This window comes from Emydura macquarii, unplaced genomic scaffold, assembly GCF_026122565.2.
Source record: "Emydura macquarii macquarii isolate MOO-44397 ecotype Brisbane River unplaced genomic scaffold, CSIRO-AGI_Emac_v2 contig_1119, whole genome shotgun sequence".
NCBI classification, from domain to species: Eukaryota; Metazoa; Chordata; order Testudines; family Chelidae; genus Emydura; species Emydura macquarii.
Window position 1 is genome coordinate 3,049,371 of NW_027131256.1, and position 18,223 is coordinate 3,067,593.

At 43.3% G+C, this 18,223-nt stretch overlaps 1 protein-coding gene across 3 annotated transcripts in view; it reads right to left on the reverse strand.

Moving 5' to 3' along the window:
• STXBP5L (syntaxin binding protein 5L) overlaps positions 1-18,223 on the reverse strand; it is a 354,593-nt gene that overhangs the window by 16,890 nt on the left and 319,480 nt on the right. For 2 of the 3 annotated variants that reach the window (XM_067546369.1, XM_067546368.1), the window contains one exon: positions 16,198-16,368. The exons of the other annotated variant lie outside the window; for it this stretch is intronic. In XM_067546369.1, the coding sequence (XP_067402470.1) occupies positions 16,198-16,368 (171 nt within the window). The remainder of the gene's footprint in view (positions 1-16,197; positions 16,369-18,223) is intronic. 3 annotated transcript variants of the gene reach the window in all.

Consider the following 18,223-nt stretch of genomic DNA (forward strand, 5'->3'; position numbering starts at 1 on the left):
AACAAGGAAGCATAAAATCCTTCATTTTTATAGTTAGGAATTGTGAAAGCAAAAGTATCACTTGATATGAAGAATGAGAGAAAAATACCAATGAGTAAGACGAACATTTGCATTGTAAGGTATATATTCACCATCAGAGAGCCTTATTATCAACACTCAACATATTTGAGTTCATTTATAGATGTTTGTAGTGTGTAGTTTTAAATTAGTGAATTCACGATATACCATTGATCTGCTTATAAAGTCTGTCAAAGACTAAAGCCAATGTTTGGTATAAAAATCAGGATATTTTGGAAACAAAGTTACACAGTTGAAAATGTTTATACTATCCTCATGTGGATACTTCATTAAATTTCAAGCACCAAACATAGAAAACAATGCAACTATTAAAATATTTTCCTTCGTATTACTAGTTTATTGTTTGTGGTAACTCAAATCTCTGATAGTCAATATAAACAAACAGTCCTAAAATTAATCTACTTCACATACCGTATCATGACACAGACAAACAATCAAATCATTGATGGCAATGCTTCAGCAACACAGAGGAGCAAAAGGGTAGGAACTGACACCACAGGGTATTCAAACATTTAAGAACGCTGCACATGGATCTGGATAAAGAAACATCTCTAAACACATTTTACTGGTGCCATGCTAAAGCTACGTTGCATGTTAAAGCAATTCACTAGAAAGCAGCAGGAGTTGTTTTAAGCACAAACAAGTACCACTGGAAAATTAATTGGGAATTTATAGTGAGTGCCCTCCTACTGACTAGACTCAGACAGTTTCCCTGCTTCAGATTTTCAACTGTACTGGTGAGATGTGAACTCATTACTGGTTATCTTATTATCTCCTAACTCAGAGCAATTCCGTCTACTAATATAGGGCTCAATCTCGTGAGGCCGTCGCCAGGCCCTCACAGACTAACTGTTCAGTAATTAGTTCAGAGAGTCTGCACCTTATTCGCCACCAGGTTACACAAGTTGAATGCTGGTGTAATTCTATGATTTCATTTGGGTTTACTAAGATAAAACTGATGTGAAATGATGGAGAATGAGGCCATCGGAGAAGATACAGACTGAAGGCGGAATATTTGGATCTTTAGCTCGATATCACCTGTGTATGGGTAGGTTCAAGCTTGGGTTTTGAGTTTCAGTCTATTTTAAAAATAACCAGGAGCTGTGAAAGCAAAAATACCACTTGATATGAAGACAGACAGAGCTAAACATTTTCACTGCATGATCTGCACTCTCCATCAGAGAGCCTCACGTATTTATTATGCAAAGATTCCCACGTTCTACCATATGAATCACTTGCCACTGCTTACACAATTGAAGGGTTTTCACATTCAAATTACTATGAATTTGAGCTGAATTTGGATTTCAAACACTCCCAGTGTGTGGGCTGTTGAGATCTGGGCCCATCTTTAATTCAAAGATATAAAACTCTTTAAAGCTTATATAAGAGTCCGAAACTGCTTATCAAAGTCCTAAAATATCTCTTTATCCTGAAGCACTTTCTACTTATGTACAATGCAATTTATATGTCAGGAATGATTTGTGGTAAGTATGCCATGTAAAACTGCTTCAGGGCAGGGAGAGTATAAAGGGTGCTTAGAAAACAAAGATCTCTGTTCATTTATAGAGGAATCAAAATCTCATTTTGTTTGTGGAAGCATGCAACCTAGAACATTTTAAAATTCAATTTGGGCTCTGATGGGTTCCCTTTCTGCATATTTGTTTGTATGAAACTATTTTAGGTACAGTAACTTTGAAATGTTTTGCATAAAGCTATATTTGCATAATATTAAAACAAAAAATGCAAGCACTTCTAAATAGATTCTTCCCAGCTGTGTGCATATTACTTCGCACGTCATACTAACTGGATCTATAGAGACTTTGGGGATCCTCTGCCTGTATGTTTCATTTTTAAAATGTGTCAAAATTACTTGAGATATTGGAAAACAATTTCTGCCTTGTATAATTAATTGCTAGCAAGTGAAACAACTGCAAAATAAAATCCTCAACGCACAGTGCAAAACAACAGTCTCAGTATTCAGTTGGGCCTATAGTTTTCATGAAATCATCTTAACTTAGGAATGAAATAGATAGTAATTTGTATTAAAATTAAGCAGACATCAAATAACTGTGGGATAGTAAATTTCCTTTTATTTTCATTCACTTTAAAAGTAAGGAAAATGTTATACATACATGGGCTTTCTGCACAGCTAACAAGATAATTTTTAAAACTAACTAGAAGAAGCACACTGAGAAACTATTCCCAGACCAAGAAAAGCAACAAAACCACTCTCCCCCTGTCCCCCTGCCATTGTTTAGTTAGAGCCAATTTAGTAGTATACTGTCAATATTTGAACCAGGGGCTCTCCCTTTGCCTGTGAATAATCCTCATGCACCTGGGGGGTATCCATGTATGTACTTTCAAAGAGGAGGCAGGAGGGGATGGGAAGAATTTGTTTATTTTCCCATTTAAAGTAAAAACACTTTCTCATCATATCCACAACCAAGTAAGGATGCAATCCTGTGGGGGCAAACTGCACTTTGTTGGAGATGTTTATACTTCATTTTTGAACACGTCTGGGATATATAGCACAGTGCTCAAGTTGGGTAGTTTGAAACGGCACAGGAAGGTGACGCCCTGGTAGGAGGTGCTGGAATATCCTTTCATGGGGCAGTTTTTGAAAATCCTTGACTTTTTGGTGAAAACTGCTCTGTTCCAAAAGGTACAAAATTCCACTCTTCAGAAGTATTTATCTGACCCCCAGGGATAAGTCACTTCTGATAGGAATGAGCTAGCAGCAGTCAGACATAGGGGTCTACACTTACCTCCGCACGTCAGCAGCAGTCGATGGGAGTTATGCAAAGTACGCAGAGAACTTGCATAACTCCCATCAACTGCTGTGCTTCTCTTCTGTGCACCATCTTCACTGCACTGCACCGACAGGAACCGCGTGCCCATCAACGCAGTGCTATGCCACTTGCGGGGGTGGGTTAATAACGTCGACTTCTGGATCGACTGAGTGGATCTTCACTGACTGCTCAGTCGATCCAGATAAGCCAATCTGACAGCGGCGACTTTGCTGCCGTCAGTGTAGACATAGCCTTAGGCACTTAAATTCCAGTTTTAGACATCAATGTGATGCACAAAACTCCCGTTCAGCTGCTGCCTAGTTCTGTAAGCGTCTAAACTTGCTCAACCCCTAAGTTTTTGCCTCTGGGCATATGCACTGCTGCCTCCCTCTAGGTGTCCGGATACCCGCCACCCACCTAATCCCCAGAGCAGTCCACAGACTGATGGAAGACAGGGAGAGGAGCGCCTTTCTCACCCGTTGGGCCCAATCTGGTAGGTGTTCTCAGAGGCTGCCTATTGGATCAGGTCCCATTCAATATCTGGCAGGACTGGTACTGCAATATTTGTACATTAACTGAGAGTCTAATATCTCGATGCAGACTCCCACAGATTGGAGACACTGGTTTCAAGGAGATTGCCCAGTGTCATGTGCTTTCAAATCACAACAGAATTAAGCTCAGATTGAAAAAGAAATATCAGCATTTTTGTCGTCGTCAGTAGTTTCACAAATATGCATATGGGCAGAAATTGGTCAAGATGGAGACAGACCCTAAACTTTTGGAAGCCATATAGCAGAAACCAGGCCCCAAAGCAACTGCAGAAAATAGTGGAATTTCAAAATATTTGTTAAATATAAAATACAGGGCATGTGAGGAGCTTCTTATAGTGGTCATGCTATCAAGAGTGCCTCTAAATAATTAAAGGAGGACACGCAGGAGGAGTTTGGTGCATATCTGATTCAAATGCTATCCATTTCCAAAAGAAAATGTGACAACCTCAGACAAGACACACAAACTAACTCAAACTTACAAAAGCTGAACTAATTCTAGACTGATGGCCAAAATAAGTTTTTATGCTTAAAAACTTTTTATTGGGCCTATGGAAATGAAAATTCATTGTACCTGTCTGTGGGTTCCAGATGAGTTAATTACACAATTCATAAACGGCTCATTCTGGCCACTCTCATTGACGTGTCAGTTCAAGTGTACCATGTTAAGCCTTTAACAGTGTACAATTAAAAAAGTTATCATAAATAACAGAAGCAGAGGTTGCTTCAAGCAATCTCTACTTCGCACTGTTAGGGAAGTAAACACACCTCGTAATGCCTTATTACAATCATCTGTTCAGAGAGTTACAGGCAGAAAGACAAAAATCTTAGTACTAACAAGCCTTTTCAGCCAAAGACATGTAACCCTGAAGTAGTAAAAACCACCACACATCAGGAAACTAGAACAGAAGAAATACTACAACAAGAATGCCAGTTACTCCACTGTAAGTGGGAGAAAATGTAAGATTTCAGATACAAAGGGCTGACACCCGCCAAAGTAACAGATATACCATCTGCCCCATAACCACACATGAAGGGCAGGAGGAAGAGAAGACAAGCTACACAAAATCAATGAGGCAGGCCATTTCCTGACAGTACTTCTATACTGACAGCGTTAACAGCCCCGCAGTCAAACAATGAAAAACCCCAGGAGCAGCAAATGCAGGTTCTAAGGGCAGTTCCATAACTCCATAGCTCAATAGCTAACTGGCCTCTCCAGAGAGAACCTTTCAGAGAACAAGAAGTGGCTGTGTGATCAGAAAGTCATGAAGGTTCAAAGACAGTAGTTATGTCCAAACAGAAGGCATTTCTCAGAATTGCTTCTAGCATATTATGAGGAGACGTTATGTTTGTTCTTTAATGTCAGTATTTTCCTTAATCTAAAACTAAAAACATTTTAGACTGAAAGTGCATGTTGTCTCTCATGTACAAAAACAGAATACACACTTGAGCCGATTCATCCCCACGGAGACCAGTATTCATGCTCAGATCTCCTGTCCTCCACATGGACTGGGGCTGGGATGCCTCTTCAGTACCATCCCCCAGTACTGGGAAGGATTCTCTGTACTGTCTGGGATCTGTGCAAGGGGAGTACTCAAGGAAGGCCAGGTGGGGATGCACATCGTCTCCACAGAAGATGTGTGAAAACGTTAATACAATCCCAACCTGTATTGAGGTTTTTTTTGTGAGCACGCTAGAGTTCCCAGAAGACGCTGCAACCAAAGTGTGGAGATGGCTGGAACTCAGAGGTAGAGCAGGGCTAGAGATTCTCTGGGCAGGTGGCTCTGACCTGCCAGAAAGTCCACCGAGTTTGGGTGCAAACCACATTCTGCTTTATGCAACAATGAGAGAATATGAAAAAATGTCCTTGCAAAGTGTCCCATCTTGCTGCTTTTCATGAGGGGAAGGGACAATTTGTGCCCTTGTATTTTTTCCAGCTGTTGGTACTTAGAGACACACTGCTAGGTTAAATTTGTACCCAAATTTAGATTTTATAAAAATAAGCTTTTAATAAAAATTGTATCTATAACAATGTTTTCTGATGCTTGTGTAATTTCAAAAACAATGTTTAAAAAACAACAAAAGTTCTTTTTTAGTGTTTTCATCCCAGACAATGTCTAAAACGGAAGTCTTTTTCCCTAAAGTCCATTTTCAATGTTCAATCAGAGAAATGAAAAAAATATCTACACCCATAAATGGTGAAATGACATCAACAGATAAGTTGTGAAACGTGCATTAGGTTTTAAAAATTCTGTAATTTTCAGTAATCTAGGTGTCATTTATAACATGGGTAAGGAAGTTTGGTTTTATTTAAGATATTCAGTTTAAAAATAATGTGAGTCTTAATAACAGTCATAAGGACTGAATTAGAAAGTTAAGTGCAGCAATGGAATTTGGCTGTGCTATATCAATAGTTCTCCTTCGAGTGCTTGCTCATGTCCGTTCCAATATAGGTGAGTGCACTCCACCATGCACGGTTCCCGGAACTTTCTTCCCCTCAGCAGACCCCGTAGGGTTGGCTCTGGTGCCCCCTGGAGTCCCGCGCACATGCCGCGGTATATGAGGCACCGCCGACCCTACGGCCCCTCGGTTCCTTCTTTCCACTCGTGACAGTTGCTGGAACGACTCATGCTCTTCGCAAGTACCATTCCCCTTTGTTGAACTTTGTTGTTATTGCCTAGTTAGTTAAATAGCATTAAGTACTGTTAAGTAGAGTAGTTTAGAAACAGAATAGAAACCCTCGAGGGCTTAGGGTGGCCGGGCCATGCCCGGGTCACCTGGCTTTAAGCCGTGTGTCTCTCCTGCCCGTCGCCAGGGGGACAAGCAGCCACAGTCTCCTCCTCCTCCCCCCCCAGATGAAGCAGCCTCCAGGGACCACATGGTGCCACTGAGGGACTTCACGGCGCACCAGGAGCTGCTTAACAGGATGGCCTCTAACTTAAACTTAGAGGTTAAAGAATTAGTGGAAGAAGAGGATACCCTCCTCAATGTGCTGGGGGCAGAGGGCCCATCAAGGGTAGCTCTGCCCATGCACGACAGGGTCCTCAAACTTGCCAAGGCCCTGTGGCAAACCCCTGCCTCGGTCGCTCCTACATCTAAGAGGGCCGAGAACAAGTACTATGTCCCGGCTGAGGGGTTTGAGTTCCTCTTCACCCACCCGGCCCCGGGAACCCTGGTGGTGGATGCGGCCAACCAGCGGGACAGGCAGGGGTAACAGGGGTCCACTCCCAAAAACAAGGACAACAAGAAACTGGACTTGTTTGGGAGAAAGGTTTGTTCGACTGTGGCACAGCAATTTCGAATCACCAACCACCAGGCCCTGTTGGGCAGATACAACTTTAATTTATGAGACTCCCTCAGGTGGTTTGCTGAGGCTTTGCCCCAAGACCAGGCCGCAGACTTCACCACAGTCCTTGATGAGGGGATCACAGCGCTAGGACGGCGCTGCAAACCTCCAGTGATGCTGCAGACTCAGCGAGCAGAGCTATGGCCTCCGCCATCGCCATGAGGCAGTGCTCGTGGCTGCAATCCTCGGGACTCTCCCAGGAGGTGCAGCAGTCCATTCAGGACCTCCCCTTTGACAGGTCAGGCCTGTTTTCTGACAAAACTGATGAGAAGCTGCACAGCCTTAAAGACTCAAGGGCCACGCTTCGCTCCTTGGGCCTGTACATGCCCCAGGCTTCTAGGCAGCAGTCATGGCCCCAGGTGCAGCAGCAACAAAGGCCCTCGCCTAGACCCTTCCAGCCCCATAGGGGCAGGGACAGAAACAGGGTTCGGAAGGCGAAATCAGCCCCCTAGCTTGTCCCCAGCCTCCCAGCAGGGGCCCCCCAAGGGATCAGGCAATAAGAGGGGGCAATTTTGATGGTGCACCCGAGGGTGGCACACCTACTGTCTCCCTGGATCCGCCACGCCCCTTCCTGGACAGATTAAGGCACTTCTACACCGAATGGGCGAGCATTACATCGGATCGTTGGGTCCTCGGAATAGTTCTCCGGGGCTATGCCCTGCAATTCACGTTTCTCCCCCCCAACAACCCTCCCCGTCCGTCCCTCTTCAGGGACCACTCTCACGAGCAACTCCTCTTGCAGGAGGTAGTCACTCTCCTTGACATGGGGGCGGTGGAAATAGTCCTCCAAAACGAGAAAGGGAGAGGATTCTATTATAGGTATTTCCTCATCCCCAAGGCAAAGGGGGGGTCTGAGACCCATATTAGACCTGCGTAGTCTAAACAAATACATCAGACGACTCAGGTTTCACATGGTCTCCCTAGCCTCCATTATCCCTGCTTTGGATCCAGGAGACTGGTATGCTGCCCTCGACCTGAAGGATGCATACTTCCATGTATCTATCCTTCCCAGCCACAGGCACTTCCTTCGTTTCACGGTGGCTGGTTTCTATTACCAATTTACGGCCCTACCCTTTGGCCTCTCGTCAGCCCCCAGGGTATTCACCAAATGCATGGCGGTAGTGGCTGCCCACCTAAGGCGCAGGGGTGCGCAGATCTTCCCTTAACTGGACGACTGGTTAATCAGGGGTAGGTCCAGGTCCCACGTGCAGGACAGTGTGACCCTCACCTGTGCCACATGCAACAGGCTGGGTCTGCTTATAAACGAGCAGAAATCGACACTAACCCCGGTGCACCGCATAGAGTTCATCGGGGCCGCCCTGGACGCTTCCCTAGCCAAATCCTTCCTTCCGCAACCTTGGTTCGAGGCTATGGCTGCGAGTATCGCCCAGCTGCACCGATGCCCCATGACAACAGTCAGGCACTGCCTACAGCTGTTGGGCCACATGGCAGCCTGCACGTATATAGTGCAGCTAGCTCACCTGAGGCTCAGGCCACTCCAGGCATGGTTGGCCTCGGTGTATGTGCCAAGCAGACACCCCTTGAACAGGATGGTCAGGGTCTCCCTGTCAGTCCTAGCCTCCCTGAACTGGTGGTGGACCCCCAGGGTAGTGATGAGGGGTGTCCCTTTCAAAAATCTGGTCACCGTGATCTCCGATGCCTCGGATGTGGGGTGGGGAGCCCACATCAGTGTCAACCTGGGCACTCAGGGGCTCTGGACGGGGGAGAAGAGACACCTGCACATCAATGTAAAAGAGCTCAAGGCCATCAGACTAGCATGCAAGGTGTTCCTCAGATTCCTGGTGGGCAGGGTGGTGCAGGTGCTGATGGACAACACCACAGCCATGTTTTATATAAACAGGCAGGGGGGAGCGTGCTCCTCAGCCCTCTGCCAGGAAGCCATCCGCCTGTGGGATTTTGCAGTGAGGCACAACTTTCACTTGTCCGCCTCTCACCTCCCGGGGGGGGTCAGGAACGACAAGGCGGATCACTTCAGCAGGTCGTTTCTACCCCGCCACGACTGGTTGTTGCACCCAGAGGTCATGACTTCCATCTTCCTCAAGTGGGGTGTTCCCCAACTGGACTTGTTCGCATCATCCTGGAACAAGAAGTGCCGAGGTTCTGCTTGCTCCGGGGCCGCGAGCTAGGCTCGATATCCGACGCCTTCCTCATCGAATGGACGGGGACCCTCATGTATGCATTCCCACCCATCCCACTCCTGCCCAAGGTTCTCTTGAAAATCAAGAGGGACAGGGCGGATGTGATACTCATCGCCCCGGCCTGGCCGAGAGAGCACTGGTTCAGTATGCTGATGGACCCGTCGATCACCCCACCCTTGGAGCTCCTGAGACATCACAACCTGCTCTCCCAGGACCGTGGTCCCTTGCTACACCCGGACCTGGACTCCCTGCACCTCATGGTCTGGAGGCTCTGTGGCTGATGGAGGGACAGAGAGCCTGCTCGGCACAGGTCCAACAAATTCTGCTGGGCAGCAGAAAACCTTCAACACAGGTCGTGTATCGGGCTAAGTGGAAGCGGTTTACCTGCTGGGCGGAGTCCCGGAGTATTCCGCCAAGCCTCTCTCCTATTCAGGCAATACTGGAGTACCTGCTCCAGCTAAAACTCCAGGGTCTAGCATTGGCCTCCCTGAAGGTCCACCTGGCGGCCATCTCGGCCTTCCATCAGCTGCTAGAGGGGAGATCCCTGTTCTCCCACTCCATGTCTGTCAGGTTCCTCAAGGGGTGGAGAGGCTCTATCCACAGGTCCATGACCCGGTGCCTCTCTGGGATCTCAACCTGGTCCTCTCCAGACTCATGGGACCCCCTTCGAGCCCATGGCTTCATGCCCTCTGCTCATCCTTTCATGGAAGGTAGCCTTCCTGGTGGCCATTACCTCGGCTAGGAGAATCTCTGAGATTAGAGCTTTGACCTCGGAGCCCCCTTATACTGTATTCTATAAGGATAAGGTGCAGTTGAGGCCACATCCAGCCTTCCTACCCAAGGTGGTCTCCCAGTTTCATTATAACCAAGATATCTTTCTCCCTGTGTTCTTTCCCAAACCACACGGTTCAGAGGAGGAGCAGAGATGGCACTCGCTAGACGTGAGACGATCTCTGGCCTACTACATCGACAGGACAAAGCCGTTTCAGAAATTGATGCAGCTCTTCCTCGCAGTGGCGGACCGGATGAAAGGATCACCTGTCTCCACCCAGCACATCTCCTCGTGGATCACCTCCTGCATCAAGTGCTGATATGAGCAGGTGAATATGCCACTTCCAAGTGTCGTCACAGTGCACTCAACCAAGGCTCAGGCCACCTCTGCGGCCTTCCTGGAGAGAGTGCCCCTGCAGGACATCTGCAGAGCCGCCACCTGGTCGTCGGTGCATACCTTCACGTTCCACTACGCCATCGTTCAGCAGGCGAGAGAGGACGCGGGATTCGGCAGAGCCGTGCTGAGGGCAGCTCACTGGTAACTCCTACTCACCTCCAAGGTATTGCTTTTTAATCACCTATGTTGGAATGGACATGAGCAAGCACTCGAAGGAGAAAACAACGTTACTTACCATTAACTGTTTTTCTCCAAGATGTGTTGCTCATGTCCATTCCACACCCACCCTCCATCCCCACTGTCGGAGTTGGCAGAAAGAAGGGACTGAGGGGCCGTAGGGTCGGCGGTGCCTCACATACCGCGGCATGCACGCGGGACTCCAGGGGGCACCAGAGCCGACCCTACGGGGTCTGCTGAGAGGAAAAAAGTTCCGGGAACCCGTGCACAGTGGCGTGCACTCACCTATATTGGAATGGACATGAGCAACACATCTCGAAGAAGAACAGATACATTACACAGTACAAATAAGTAATGGTTTAATTAATACGAGCAGGAAACAGGTTTATCAAAAGCGTGAGAAAGCAGGATTATTTAGAATTAATAATAGGCTATTAACAGCCTGCAAGAGTCTCCTTGAACGTGTCTTTTTAGAACCAGATATCAAAGGTTCAGAAGCTAGCAAGTTTATTATTGCAGCTTTGAAAATATCACATTTCTGAAAACTGATAAGCCAAAAGGCACATTGGAAAAACTTGACAAGATTTAACTGAGAAATTTGAATGTCATGAAGGGCATATCAGAAATACTGTATGAGATGTCCAATGACCAATATTGACAAGGACTATCAGCAGGACAAAACTATCAGATCTATAAATTATTCTTTTGGAAGAACAGGCTCTGAAGCTGAAATAATAACCATACGCAATATTTTAAAAGGCATCCCCTTTTGACTATATTCTGAGCCAAAAGAGACTTTAAAAAAAACTCTACTTTTGTCTGAAAAAAGTTTTATTTTAAAGTTTTCAAACCAGCTCTCTTCTGAATGACAAAAAAGTGAGGGAGAGAGATTTTAATGGAATAACAATAAAAATCAAGTTGTAGTCACCATTTCTCTGCCACGACAAGATATTTTAGTTTTGAGTTGTGTTTTTTTAAAGACTGTAAAAGCCTGCAATTCTTTATGAAGCTGAAGAGTTTGAAACAGCTAGAGGAGAATAAGAAAGAACAATTCTACTCTCTCTCTCTCTCACAAGCCAGTCTACCTAACAGGGAGGTTCATCAAAAATGTTTTTCTAGACAAGGAATCCCTTAGCCCATGCTGCTTCCTCTTAAATAAAGAGGCAAGAGTTAGCAAGATATCTTCAAGATGACAGCTGGGGAAAAAACCCCTCCTACCTAAGGTTCACATCAAAATCATCAAAGAAACTGCTGGAAATATACAGACTATTTTTCATTGTATTAAAAGGTCAGATCATATTAAATAGTTATTATTGTAATGCAGTGTGGGAAGAACTGGTTGATTTAGTGTTTTAACATATTTATTAATGTGGTTAGTCACAGAACTTGGTTATCTTTTTCATCAAATCAATTATCATATAGGGGAAACAGCAGGAACTAGAAGGGGAAATTAAAACACCATCATATACTATTAGTGCAGTAGGGCTTTCCTTAAAGGCACGAAATTACACAAGTAAGAACCACCCAAATTTACCACAGTAGTGTGTTTATTACTTATGAAAATTGCTTTAAGGTATTTAGATAGTCGTCTGTAAGGATGATACAGGAATAAATAAAATTGTACCATTCTGATTTGGAAACACCACAGGCTAGATTCACAAAAGGATTAGGTGCCTAACTTCTTCTGTAGGCACCTAAATCCCAGAGTCAGGTCCCTCTGGGATTCACAAAATTATGGCTCAGCCACCGCCGAACCCTGTAGTCACCTACACTCACTCAGCGCCTACATTTTTGAAGTAAAAATTCCCTGTTTCTGCCTCTGAGCATGTGCACTATTGCCCCCATGCCTGGAGGCAGGATGCTTAAGCCCAAGAGTGATTCACACGTCGGGAGGAAGATAGGCACTCCTCAGCATAACTCAGCTGCAGGGTTTGATCGGTAGGTAAGCTCAGATCTCACCTACTGGATAGGGCTCCCAGAGGCAAGCTTACACAAAATGGCCAGGAGACAGGGGGCTCTCCCTCAAAACTTTTAGCCCACTGGTTAGGGTACTCACTTGGGAGGTCAGAGATCCCCAGTTCAAGTCCCCCCTCTGCCTGAGGGGTAGACAATATTTAAACATGGCTCTGCTACGCTCTGGGGCATGCACTAGCCATCTTGCATGAGAGTGCGCTAATCACCAGGCTACAGCGTCATTCCCATGCTCGGCGTCTCTCTCTCTTGCACCCAGTGACTCTTTCTTTAGTTAATCCAAACTGGAATAGCTTCACCAGCAGAGACTGAGGGAGCTCTAGCTCACAATATCCCACAGCACAGTGGTTAAGGCAATTCCCTGAGAGGTGGCAGGCTCCTCTTCAAATCCCTTCTCCCTCTCAGATGAATACCTCCACCACTGGGCTAGAAGGTCTGAGGGAAGTCCTCCTCCTCTTTTCCCCGGCTCCTGGCTAGAGCAGCGTAGGCGCTTATCTCAAATATAGGGTTTGCAGCTGAGAATCCTAAACCGAGGGAGGCACTTCCCAGCAGCCCGGAGTTAGTTCTCTACGAGAGGGGCAGGGCTTAGCACACACCCCTCAGCTTGGCACATCCTACTGGCTGTTTTGGAGAGGCAGTCGCCTAGCATGCTGGCTTTTGTGAATCCCATTCTAAGGTGCCCATTTCTCCCTGCTCATTTTATAGGGAACCGAGGTGCCTAACGCAGGCTTTGTGAATCTCAATGATTTTCTAGGTGCCTAAAACTTTGGCATGATAATGCTCAGCATCGCAGCGCCCAAGTTCCTTTGTGAACCTAGCCTCGCCTCTCCTTCTGTGAAGGATCAAGTGAATAAAGTCTGTATTTTATTGAAGTGTGCTCACCACTTCAGAGCACAGGCAGTCAGTTCTTCCAAATTACATGTGCTGTTTATTGTGGCATAAACTCCTTAATAGTGGGTGAAAGATTGACATCCAGTTGTGAAAAGCTTAGCAAAGGTTCTTAATGGCTTGGCCAAAAGAAGCCTCTATTTTGATCAATGTCTGAAATGTAATGAGCTCATCCAGACAGAAAATGTATTCTCAGCATTTTCTTTTGCAGTCTTTTTTTTTTTTTTTTTTTAAAGCTAAGAACCTTGCAGGGGTCACATCACTTTTGGCAATAGTATTTAATACAAAACACTACTGAGATGAATAAAAAACATGCCAAAACAATGTCTGTGGAAGAATACTTACATACTAGTCATTTGATGCAGATCAATTGCTAAACTGAACCTCAAAAGAACTAACACAGTAGCTAACCTAATTATATAGAAATAACATCCTAGGTCTGTTTGTTTCAAGATAAGGATTCTTTTAAAAGGGTTCCATCCTATTATCAACATGAGACTATAAAGTATAAGAAGGCTGTTCTTGTTTAGTCTATATGTATCCTGAACAACAATTTTGTGTGTGTATAGATATAAACATATCATATTACATATTAATATAATATACCCCTTACCAACTATTCTGCTGTCAACTGTGACAGAGAATAGATCGTTAATGTAATTTCACTGATATTAGTGGGAGTTACAGTACCGTTTCACTGACATCACTGCTACCTTTAAGTATTCTTTTGTTGACATCAAGGAAAGCTAGATTATCCTTTCACTGACAAATCATTACCTTTGGAAAGCTTTTAAACTTCCTATTAAAATAGATCCCTATTATAATATAATAATGATACTTACTATCTCTGTAAAGTGCTTTGAGATCTACAGATGAAAAGTGCTATATACGAGGTATATATTAATTATTAATATTAGCTATAACTAACCTAGAGAACATCCAGGTTAATTCACATGTGAAGTCCACTGTTATTCATAAGCAGCTTACAATGACGTCATCAGACCTCTCTAAGTCTATCTTGGTACTGTACTCACTCCTGAACTATCTAGTCTGTATTTACATTTGCGCTTATAGAGGGCATATTCTTTGAACAGAGTTATTTTCTTTGACAGAAGACTGGAAGATCACATTTTTGCTATGTCCTGTGGAGAGACTGCAGTGTGATTTCATATTTTTTGGAGATCAGGATTTCTGGGTTCCCCCCTTCAATGTCTCCACATTACATTCATTTTTTTTCTAAATGTAGTTCCTTTGGAAGTGATCAATGTTGCCCCTTAAGTTAGCTGGATGGAGTTCCCTGAGAACAATGTAGCATGCTTACTTTGCACAGTGTGCTGCATCCACCAGCTTGCCTCCCACCAGCCCATGAGTTTTAGACTTGCACTCTAATCCCTACTAGATCACCATCTTGGGATAATACATGCTTCATGAATTCATTTCCATACTAACTGTCAGCTTCAGCAGTCTTCTGTCATTTTGTGGTGTAATCTCAAATTGTCATGAAGAAAAGGATCAGCAGTAATTCCTCTGTTTTATCACATCCTAATTAATAAACTCTGAAGATCCAGCTATCAGAAATGCTCACTAATGAAGGGGGTTCTGATGTTCTGTCAATTTCCTGTATGTAGAGGGATCTTTTTACATCTGGGAACAAAGGTATTTTCTACAGTTCGTATGTAAAAGGTGCATCAACACAGTATGGGTGAGACAATCACCCTCGCTCTGTTCCCCATGCAATGTGTAAAAGGACTGAGGCTGCATAAAGGGGCTCTAAAAGCTCTTGTTCTGGCTCTGGGAGAATTACTTTGGTGCAGGCATCGCCGAACACAAGCAAAAGACCATCTTTCAGTGATTTAGCAAGCCATGATGTGGAAGTCATACCGGAGTTGGTGCTGGGTACAGAAGGGGCATGTTGTAGGTGGGCCTGCAGCACTGCAGAGACTTCAGGGAGTGCTATGGCCCAGAGGGAAGCCCTGGGAAGTTGTCTTAACTTAGGCAGATTGGAAATTGTGTGGCCACCTCATTTAAGTTAAAAATTGAGTTTTTAATTAGTTAAATATTAAAATTAATAATACAAGCAGTAGAGTAGCCCCTGTACTGTTTGTTTTGATATTACATTTTTTCGGTGGCTGACTGCCAAAGCATTTTGTATGAACAACACATTATTGCTCTGTAGAAGCAGTGGAGGGTGGGAGGGAAGTTGTAGGTTTAGTGGGCGAAGGACAATTGTGAGTGACAGCATCTGGGGAGGCAGGGGAGGCATTTTGAGATTATGCGAAAAGCACATTAGCTGGATGCTTCTGTTAAAATGATTGGCACTGAAATAGTAAGCAATGCTGACATTTAAATGGGCATATTTTAAGTTTTGCACTTAACCCTTTAACATGAATGGGACAGTTTATACCCCTCAGAACTATGGTTTGAGTGTGTCTGCATACTCAGGTAGACAATACTGCATGGCTTATACTTAGTTCAAGATTTGGAGGCTGTATTCACATACACAAGAGCTCAAAACATAAATTATTTTAAAGAAAGCTTAGATTCTGGACCACAATTCTCCAGTAATGGGCAGATTCCACGGCCAGGGGATTGCAGAATTTACGGCTCTTAATTATATTTAATACCAAAGAATAAACCAACGCATGAGCAAAAGTTAAACTCTCAGTCTAATAAATATATTTCTCATTTTTCAGACTATTACTTATGACTAAATAGGGATCAGAATATTTTAAACTTTTGATGTCAGAGCGACTGTGCATAAATTCAGATGAACAATCACTTTTCTGGAGCAAAGCTTCCAGGCTCAAAGAAAAGGTAGGAGGACTGTGAGAGTTTCAGGAAGTTTGGTATACCGCATCTCTAGGCAGCACAAAAGTCAGTAACAGGCTGGCTGGTTAGTAACAACACTAAAACACAGGGATCATTCTAATTCTAAACAATCAAATGAAGACAGCAGTTTAGAGAAGTGACTAAGACAGGGATCATGCTAAATAGTGTGTAACTAGTTTGCTTTCACATCTTGTGGAAAAGTGAAACTAACACACACCTATGGAAAATGCTCATTAGCACCCACCTTCTGTTGTGACTGGCAAAGAAATCTCCATGCAAGCCGCAGACTGTGCTTTTCTAAATGGTGGTCTCCCAGGCCCTCGGCGATTTGATTTCATAACATCTGCGCTGGAGAGCCGTTTTCCAGAGCTGCAAGTCTGGGAGGTTGGGCTTGTACAGTGCCCATTTACATGATCTGTAAAAAGAACAAGGTCTAAGGTAAAGTGGCAGCTTCCAATATCCAGAATGCAAGGGAAGTATAAATGCTGATACTTGAGAATAATTTAAGATGAAACTTCCCACAGAACTGTATATTTGTTCTGCAAGTACAGTATGGATTTGTGGGAACAACTCACCATTTCCTTAGAAGTGTAAATATTTTATAAATATAAAAAGGCATGTACAACTGAAGCCTTCAGGACTGACTCTTCCCTCACATCACATTTACAATGGTGTAACACTACGGACATTACTGATAGACAAGAGGAAAATCTGACCCACTGTTTCTAGATCAGATGTTATTGTACATGCTACTTATACATATTGGAGACCCTCAGTCCCTAGGTCTTCTCTTGACATACATATATAGACAGTCAGCTTTAGTATTGCATTGTATAAACATACACAGCATGATTTTGAAAACCATCCTTCCTTTTTTGTCCCATAAAAATAATAAGTGTAACTAATTTTGGGTGGAGTTTATTGTAAGAGCAAATTATTGTAGCTACGTATCTAACTGCCAGATATGCAGATGCAGGGTAGCATATGCCTAACTGCCATTATTTGGGGATATTAAAAACCAGGCCATAGTATTTCTGAGTGTTGTATTATATTCTATTTTAACTCCATTCTATTTATATTACATATATGTATATTTTACTGGTGGCATGGAATATATTATCTTAAAGTAACATTCTCTTCCTACATCTTACACTTGACATTCTAATAAGATAGGAGATGAATCGCTAAATGCAATTTTTCTCCCTCTCTGTAATGACTGAATTCAAATACACAATCTTGAAAGAATCATGATGGAGGTGCAAAAAATGCTGACCATTTTTAAATAAAAATGGAACTGGCAATTCTTGTAGCTTAATCTTACAGTGGAGCTTAAGAGTTGAATGAATAATTCACAATAAATAATTAATTGATTTGCAAAATCCCACCTCTGTTCCCTATTTGTAAACAAAAAAATTGCAACATTTTAAAATGGATATGTAATTTAAAACCATTCTTGATTTTTTTTACATGAATTATTCTTGTCTGCAGATCATTCAAATTTACTGTCAGCTACATTATTTGCAATTTGCATTGTAATTTATGTAAACAATATGAAATGATCCCCAACAAAAATTTATAACTATGCAATCAAGCGTGTATTTGTAATTCATAACAATACCAACAGGTATCATATCCATATAAATACAATTCCCAGACCTGAAGAAAAACTCTGTATAAGCTGGAAAGCTTGTCTCTTTCATCAACAGAAATTGGTCCAATAAAAGATATGACCTCACCCACCTTGTCTCCCATATATGTAAGGGCAGAACTGGTTCTTCTGCCTTTATTTAGATCTTAGACTATTTATATCTTATAATCAAATCTGTAAATTTTGTATAAAAACCTCAAATTGCATTACTTCTCTCAGTTCCAAAGTTTCACTATATTTAAGAAAATGATGAACTTCAAAATACCAAGATAAGGTTATTTCAATATTATATAAAATGTTAATTTAAAAGATCACTATTTAGGTTGCCAAGTCAAGTACTCAAAAGTTAGGAAATGCCAAACTTAAGATTGCCTGTGCCACCTCAGTTCAGCCCCCTAACCTACAGTCTTTAATTAACAGATAGTCGTTAATTGCAAGATCACAGACAAGGACTCCTGCCTCACTCAGTGCAGCTTGATTACTCACTTAGTAAGTAAGCTATTTAATATTTTGTTTTCTTCTCATTATTCAGTGTGTGGCCCCAGGCCTTACTATTCAAACCCTGATCTGAACACAGAATTATTAATAACCTCATGGGCTTCTCTGTGGTGCTCAACATTAT